Raw genomic sequence first — 8,585 nt, 5'->3', positions numbered from 1 at the left:
AAAAAAAAAAAACAAAAAACGTTCTTATGGTTGTGGCATTCTGTGAAGCTTGAGTATTGTGAGGAGGCAGTGTTTTCAGAAGGCTTCATGTCCTGCCGTTCCCTGTCTTTGCACCCAAGCCTCATTCTGTCTGGTGGTGCTATCCTGCTGAGACAGATGGGACCCAAGAAGTAATAAGAGAAGTCAGCAGTGGACCAGAGCACATTCTTGGGGTCGTTTGGAGTGCCCTGACCTTTGTCACGGGCTTTTGTGAAGGTGGCCATGGAGGTGGTGAGAGACGGAAGCACAACAGCCATAAACATTCTGGGCTGCTTCACAGAGGAAATCTGTGTTTCCTCACCTGGCCTTTTTGAACATTTATGAATAGTGTTATTCTGACCAGTTGGGCCACCTCCTCTCATCCAAAGTTGGCTACTGCAGTTTTTGTCTGCCTGTCACTTCTGAATGGCACAAAGCCTCTCTCCCGCACATGCAGTGGTGGGAAGGTGGCTGCTGGTCCTTCTCTGGTGCTTTATTTTAAGGGGGTCTCTGAAGTGTGTGTGTTTGGCTCTAGGAGGGCTGAGCTTGTCTTTCCTGCCCCAGTGTATCCCAGGTTTGTATGTGTTTCTTCTCTGAGCTGCTCACTGCCCTGCGCCCTCGAAAAGGCAGGTGATTGACAGTGTAGATGACATGCATGAGAGGAGGACTGCTCTTGGTAGGAATGAATGTCAAAGTTGATCTTTTATGTTTCAGAGAATCTGTCCCTTCCCACACTCCATTAATAGAAAACCTAGGGATAACCTTATTCTAGTTCAGGGGATCAAATCAAGTTGGTACTTGGTATAGGGAGACATACACAGGCAACTAGGTCCATGGAGCCTCAGTGTCTTTCAAGAGGAGGGTAGGTATCTCAGACTAGTGTGGCAAGCAGCTCCTAGAGGGCCTTGGTGCAGAACAGCTGTCAGTAGAATAGAATAGTCAAGCCAGCTCTGAGACTACCTCCCAGCAGGGTTGCTGACACCGCTCAGAGGAAAGGCCCAAGGAGCCTTAGTTAGCTGTGACTGAATAGGAAATGGTTCCTTTTTCTTTTCTTTCTTTTTAAGTGATTTTTAAAGACTTTTTTACACACTGTTTCTTGGGTACTTTTTTTAAGCTTAAGTCAGCATTGTCTTCCAGTGTTACAGGCATCCCTTGCCTCTGCATTAAACTCAATGTGTCAATACAAAGGAATGGACTATCCATCCTGAGCCAGTTCAATTAGGTGTAAATCATACAGTTTTAATTTTTTATGCAATCTGATGAGCAGATGAACTCAGATTTAAAATTCTTCAAAGCACGTTTATTGTAACAAGAATTGTTATGTATTAATACTGCAGTTTTCAATAAAGATTGACTTGTGTTGCATATTCTGGAGTCTTTCTGAATGTAGCAAGCATTTCCTGACTAGGAAGGTCCTACAGCTTTTCATCAGTCAAGATTGCGGCAAGCATTACAAAGGCCATGTGTGGTTCAACCGCAAGGGCTTTGGTTGTGGAAGTGGGGGACTGGGGGTCCTCCCAAGTTGGGTGGGGAAAGAAATAACATTGGGCTTTTCTTTCTGGTTTTAGAGGCTGGGTCCTCCTAGGGAGATGTGTATTATTCCCTTCTTCATTACAGAAGGTGCTGTGGCCTAGAAATACCATGGACTACCTGTACCTTAAACTTACATTTGCCTACTTCAACTAAGCCCTCCGGAAGCAACCAGCAAAGAAACAATCAGTCCTCCAAGCCCTGGGGGCAGAGTATAAAGGAATGGTTACTGTCCCTTGCCTAACCCAACTACAGTGCCCTTCCTCTTTTGCTGAGTGTTCTCCCATTTCCTTGGACCTCTGCATTATGAGCCCAGCCCCTGAGACTGTCTCACAGGGACAGTGGCTTGACACTAAGCAAGCCTGTCACTCTACCACCTCTGGAGCCTCTCGGTGTATTCTCATAGGTAAAAGGAAGGATGAGTGAATACATGGAAGAGAAAATGCGCGCACGCGCACACACACACACACACACACACACACACACACACAGAAAACAGTAGCTGACTGCTAGATTAGTTTTTGCAAGTTTCTTTATGAAAATTAGATGTGGTTTCTGGCTTGGAGAAGGTAGAGTGCAAGAGTGACTGCCCACGCTGCTAAATCCTGTGGGCTCTGCACTGACACACAGGCCTAGGCTGTGCTGCCAGCACTCCAAGTGGAATGCAGGTCTCAGCCTGTTCCTGGAGTAGGTGCGTCAGTCCTGGATGCTGGGCCACAGAATTCAGTCCTTATGGCTTCTCACGCTCAATAGGGTAAGGCAATCTTTCTTTGTCACTATTATTTTTCTCCATTGTTAGAAAAACAAAGATGACAGAATCCAGACAACAGGAACCAGGTGGATCTGCAGCCAGTCCCCAGCCACAGGTGGATTAGTCATAAAACCTGGACCACAGTATGTGGCTGACTAAATAGTTTTGTTTCTCCTCACTACACACACATCACAGGTGAAAGGATGTCCAGCAGCCAACAGTGTCTAAAGGGGTTGGGAGGCAAAAGGTCAGTTCTGGGCTAGATGTTTGGGCACAGAATCTTGGTTCCTGTCTTCTGAGGTTTAGTGGCCTTGTACCACCACCAGGGCCAGTGCCTGAATGGACAGCAGAGGGCACACAGCCTGGCTTTGCAGGTAGCTGATAGCCATAAAGTAGGTCTCTCCTGCCCAAAGAAAATAGGAGTGGGGATGATTAGATTTCCAGAGTCCCAGGGCAGCCAGAGCCGTCTGTGTGTCGGCCTGGTTGGTGGTTCTGTGCTGTGGCTCCCAGCCTCATGGTTAGTGGATGCCCCATGAATGTCCGGAGTGCAGGAGGAGGGGCAAGTGCTGGCTGCAGGGGAGGCGCACATGCGCGTACAGGGCTCTGTCTCTTCTAGCTGGGCTCACTGCACTACCAGTGTGAACATGTGCCCTGGTAGTACTAACTCCCAGTTACAGCCCTGTTTATGTGTACCTTGTAAAATTGGCAGAGGAGGGTCAGTTGGAGAGAGCCAGGGGAAGAAAGCTGAGGGCTATGGGCTGGCAGATCCACAAAGTGCTGTCAAGTGACTGTTGGCTCACTTTCGGAAGGGTGCCAGCCGGCTGATGCTGTGCCAGAAGGTAGATGGCTTCCTCCTGGGCTCTGCCAGCGCCAAGGCCTGCTGCTGGGGCCGGCTGGTGGGCAGTGAGGGATGCTTCTGGCGTGTCAGGTAGCAGGGCCTACCAACAGCTGGGCAGGGAGAGAGATGCAGGTGTCAGATGACCCAGGGCCAGAGGAGCCCGTGAAGGATTGTGCTGGCCCCCATGTGAGGCAGTCTTCCCACAAAGGACTTGTTTCCTGAGTGGCTGGCAGCACTCTGGAGCCCAGGCTGCTTGGAGCCACTGGCCTGGGTTTGGGTATACTTGTGAAAAAAGGGAGGTGAGCCCTTACCTAGGCAGCTGTGAGGGTACCTTTCAGAGAGGAGCCAAGGAGCCAGATGTGGCTCCTGCCTGTAATCTTACCTATTTGGGAATGTGAGGGTGGGAGGAACCTGGTTCAAAAAAAGCTTGTGCTAAAAATGTAGTTCATGAAACCTGGTCTTGACCTACCAAAAGCTGGGTATGGTGGTGCATGCTAGTCAGCTCAGTTACGAAGGAAGCATTAAAAAAATACACTACAGGCTGGATGCTGGCTGGTGGCTAACGCCTGTAAATCCTAATTGCTCAGGAGCCTGAGATCTGTGGATAACAGTTCAAAGCCAGCATGGGCCGGAAAGTCTGAGATATCCTCCAATTAACTACCACAAAGCTGGAACTGGAGCTGTTGCTCAAGTGGGAGAGCCCTAGCGGCGCACAAAAGCTCAGGGACAGTGCCCAGGCTCTAAATTCAAGTCCTGGTTAATAGCATGCATGCACGTACACACAGAATCTCAGTTCATTCTGGTCCAGGCAAAATGTGAGACTGTCTTAAAAACAGAATTGAAAGGGTCTCCTGAGTTTTAATTTCCAGTACAACCTCCCCTCAAAAGTAAATCCTGGGGGGTGACAGGGTCAGGAGTAAGACTAAGCTTTGTTACCACCAAGCCTGTTACCACCAAGCATTGTAGTAGGCATCTGAAAGGGACTGGGTAGCTTTACTGGGGGTCAGAGGTGGGTGGGCATACAGTCAAGGCTTACTTACTTTTGGGCTTCCCCGGGGTCTGCTGCTTGTTTGCGTTCAGCATGGCTTGCTTCCTCTGCATCTCTGTGATGGTAAAGCCTGTAGGGTGGGCACAGATGAGGTTCTGCTCCACTCCTCTACTGTTCAGGCATAGTCTGTACACAGTGCTCCCTCCCATCATGCCTTGGACTGATTCTTAGTCACAGTAGATGGTCTTTGCCCTCCCATTCAGCCTGCCTGCTACCTCTCCAAGATAGGGGATGAAAATCCTCAAGCCCTTCCTCCATATCTCACCTTGATCTCTGGGCACTACTCCCGCCTCGTGTCTAGTGACATCAACTTGGTTAGCACTGAGGGTAAATGTGCTCACTGGCAAGACATGATAAATGTATTGGTGAGATGTACTGGCCAGTGGCAGCTTTTGGAGGCCTGATGTCCTGTCCACCTAGGACCTGAGCCAGCTAGAAAGGGGCTCCCCCAGGTGGTAGTGGCCTTATGCAGACACTTGTGCAGGTTTGACTGTGTGTGTTCATGAATTGTCCCCCCATCCCAGGCAAGCTGACCTGAATGCCAGCCCACTGAGGAACGCCAGCCCTGCCAGTGGGGTGAGGGCAGTGCCTTTGCTCACAAGTAGGGCCAGGAGGTTCCTGGAACTTTGACAAGCCCTGAGCTCCTTGGACGGAGGTACCATTTCAAGGGGATTCTGGGAGGAAAGTTGGGTAGGATGGCTAGATGGGTCCTAGAGGCCTGGCAAAGCCTGGTAGGGTTTCGAACCTGTCTCCTGGTCGAGTTGCACCTGCTCCCTCTCCTTGGCAAAGGCTTTGAGCCAGCGCTGCTTCTGCTCAGGCTTCCTGGCACATAGTAGGTGGCTGTCCCCTGAGGTGCCACAGCACAGCCGGAAGGCATTCTTGACACTCACGTGGAGTTCTCGATCTTTCCCATCCTCCACATCCACCACCTCCAGGCTGTCCATGTCTAGCCGGCCCTTATAATATAGCACGTCCCGGCGAAGCAGGTCCTGCCAGATACCACCTTGAGTCCTGGTGCTCAAGTCCAGAGCTAATCCCTGTTCCTCCTCCATCCTGATTGCCCCATGCCACCTCCCCACCAGACAGTGAGCACCTGGCAGCACGAGGGTCCCAGTGCAACCGATGGCTGGGCGAAACCATGTGGAAGAGCCTTGTCTCTGGTGACTAGCCACTGATGGGCTAAAGGGTCCCCTATTTTTGAGGTACACAGTTTCATGGGGAAACAGCCTTCCAAAGTAAGGAAATAGCCCACACACATAGCAGAGCATAACAAACAAGAGGGTTCAGTGGGAGGAAGTCACTGCCACAAGCACAAAGGGAAGCATAGGAGGATGGGAGGTAGGCGGATTAGAGGAGCCCATGGCTAGCAAGGGAGAATGGAGGCTTGAGCAGGTAGGAGTCAGACTGAGAGGGGGGAGCCTCTGTTTGCAGCAATGGACTAGCCAGAGAACTGCCCCAACAGTTTTTCAGTTCATGCTGCAGAGAGCTACCCGCATCTCATTCCATCTCAGTGTTCAGAACAAGGAACAGCTAGTGTAGGCTCAGGCTCCTTTCTCTAGGCTGCTGCCCCAGCTCTTTGCTTCACTGCTGTATATGAGGCCAGTCCAGCAGGGCAGGGCAAATGGTACCTTCTTACAGTAGATGAGCTGGTGGTCAAAGAGAAAGAACATTCTCTGCTGGTTCTTAGCTTGAGGCTGTGTAACACGAGTTAGCTCCCCCGAGTAGATGAGTTCTGAGCTCCTGACCAAGAGATCTTCCCCCTAGGAGACCCCAAAGAGAGTCATGAGTGAGTCTGCCCACCTTGTGTTCTACTTCCTCCCTCCATTGTGGGTAGGTGGGGCCGTCCCACTGTAGTCCCACTAGGCCAGCCCATTCCAAGAAAGGAGCAAAGTTTCTGAAGTCCAGGAAGTTACTCAGCCTCCAAGGTCTGGGCATGGGCTCTAACCACTTGCAGAGAAGGACCCACTACAGCTTAGGCAACACTTGAGCTCATCTGTATTGAAATAATTCTGCACACAATTGAGTTTTGAAGACAGTAGTATGAAACAATGTAAAATATCTCATTGCTATTATTGATTACAAGTTGAAATATTTTAGATATATTGAATGAAAGCATTAAATAATGCGTCTTCATCTGTTCTTTTTCCTTTTTATAAAATGACTACTAGAAAGTAAAATTTCCAATGTAGTTTCTATGACTTTTTTTTTTTTGCCAGTCCTAGGCTTGAGCTCAGGGCCTGAGCCCTACCCTTGGACTTTCTCAAGGTTAGAGCTCTATCACTTGAGCCTCAGCACCACTTCTGGCTTTTTTTTTTTTTTTTTTTAAATGTGGTACGGAGGAATCAAACCTGGGTCTTTGTGCATGCTAGGCAAGCACTCTACCACTAGGCCAAACTCCTGGCCCCTCTATGACCTTTTGATTAGCTAGTGCTGCCCTAGAGAAAAATTAGGCTTGATTAGAATTCACCTCTTCAGCCAAGTGGATTTAATTCTTGAAGTTTATCATCCATGCTTCAAACTTTCGGACCAAATTTTGCCTCCTGGTTTCTGCTTGAAGAAGAAAACCATAACAGGAGCAGTTGGCAGCCATCTAATTTGGGGTGACTAATCCTGTATGGGTCCTTAGCCAGAGCTGGGCCTCGGAACTCCTCACCACACCACTGCCTCAGAGATTCCAATTCAGTACAAAGGTGGAGCCTAGGAATTTACAGTACCCACCCCCCCAACTCTGCATACATAAACCAGTAACAGGGTCTGAACTCCGCCTTTTTGCTCAAGGCTGGTGTTCTGCCACTTGAGCAATTTCCCCCACTTCTGGCTTTCTGCTGGTTAATTGGAGATAACAACCAGCTGCTTGCCTGTGGCTCACGCCTGTAATCCTAGCTACTTAGGAGGCTGAGGTCTGAGAATCTTGGGTTTTAGCCAGCCTTGTGCAGGAAAGTCCCTGAGACTCCCATTAAATACCCTGAAAAAACCAGGGTATTGTGGCTCAAGTGGTAGAGTACTCACCTTAAGCTCAAGGGCTAATGGACAGCACCCAGGCCCTGAGTTTAAGCCCCAGGACCAACCAACAAAAACAAAAACCTAACAACAAAACAAAAGAGTTGGATTTCATCGGCCTAGGCTGGCTTTGAACTGAGAAGCTCAGATCCCAGCCTACTGAATAGTGGTAGTAGTAAGTATTCCGAAGTAGGGATTACAAGCATGAACTACTGGCAGCTAGCCTAGATTTAATTTTCTAGGGCTGAATTCTGATTGGTTTTTGGGTAATTTTTAGACACAGTTGACAATGTATGTCTTGGACTATTGGGTGAGGAGCCCTCATGAGTCTCAAAGCCTCAGAAGGAGACAGACTGGTAAAGCAGAAAGAATATAATCAGTTGAAGCCTTGGTGTGTCTTTAGAAGGCAAGATGGAAAGATATATGGGGGTGTAAATGCCAGAAAATGAGTCCTAAACCCAACTGTTGGAAGTCCTAGAAATGAGCAAAACCTCCTTGGCAAGGAAAGACAATCACTTTAAAAAAACCACCTGAACTGAGCAGGGAATTTGGCCTAGTGGTAGAGTGCTTGGCTAGCATGCACAAAGGCCTGGGTTCAATTCCTCGGAACCACATACATAGAAAAAAGCTGGAAGTGGTGCTGTGGCTCAAGTGGTAGAGCTCTGGCCTTGAGAAAAATTCCAAGGACAGTGCTCAGGCCCTAAGTTCAAGGCCCACATGGGGCCGGAGTTTGGCCTACTGGTAGAGTGCTCTTGCCTAGCATGCACGAAGACCCAGGTTCGATTCATCAGTACCAAATACATAGGAAAAAAAAAAAACGGTAGAAGTGGTTCTGTGGCTCAAGTGGTAGAGCCTTGAGAAAACCCAAGGACAAAGCTCAGGCCCTGAGCCTAAGCCCAGAACTGGGGAAAAAAAAAAAAAACCCAAAACAAAACACCTGAACTGCAGCTCAAGTCTTGGCTTCCCCTGGGCTGGTGGCTCCAGGGAGAAGAGTGCAATTCCACAGTAGAAGGACAGCTCCAAGGGCCACCCATGCAAGAGAACCTGTTTTCCTACCACTGGTGCTTTTACACACTTCCCAGGAACATAGGCACTACCAGGCTCTGCCCTGGCCTGGACTTTTGAGGGAATAAGCACAATGTTGGACCAAGGGCTTCTAATGTATTTCCTGGGCCGTTGGGCCTCTCACCTCCCAGTCCTCTATGGAGCTCTGCCATTGAGCAATCTTATCAATGTTTTCAAGTCTCCTTTTCCGTTCGTTGATGAGCTGGGCCACATTCTTCATGGCATGCAAGGCAGCTTCGACATCCTTGAAGTCCCTGTGGCAGAGGAGAGACAGAATAGTGCTGCTAGCCAGAGAGCAGAGGAATTTCCTGCAGCTACCTCGTCCTGTAGCTGTG

General features: G+C 49.2%; 1 protein-coding gene across 1 annotated transcript in view; it reads right to left on the bottom strand.

The window, feature by feature from the left end:
* The window catches only part of Arhgef4 (Rho guanine nucleotide exchange factor 4), a 61,197-nt gene continuing 52,612 nt past the window's right edge, over nucleotides 1-8,585 (bottom strand). The window contains exons 7-11 of the mRNA XM_090342994.1: nucleotides 8,375-8,504; nucleotides 5,814-5,945; nucleotides 4,931-5,174; nucleotides 4,178-4,255; nucleotides 1-3,247 (exon numbers count right to left, since the gene is read on the bottom strand). Coding sequence (XP_090199120.1) covers nucleotides 3,096-3,247; nucleotides 4,178-4,255; nucleotides 4,931-5,174; nucleotides 5,814-5,945; nucleotides 8,375-8,504 — 736 coding nt within the window. The 3' untranslated portion in view covers nucleotides 1-3,095. The remainder of the gene's footprint in view (nucleotides 3,248-4,177; nucleotides 4,256-4,930; nucleotides 5,175-5,813; nucleotides 5,946-8,374; nucleotides 8,505-8,585) is intronic.

The sequence above is a fragment of the Megascapheus bottae genome, chromosome 12 (assembly GCF_031878675.1).
Source record: "Megascapheus bottae isolate mThoBot1 chromosome 12, mThoBot2.hap1, whole genome shotgun sequence".
NCBI classification, from domain to species: domain Eukaryota; kingdom Metazoa; phylum Chordata; class Mammalia; order Rodentia; family Geomyidae; genus Megascapheus; species Megascapheus bottae.
The sequence above is the reverse complement of the archived record's forward strand: the minus strand, read 5'-3'. Positions and strand labels throughout refer to the sequence as shown.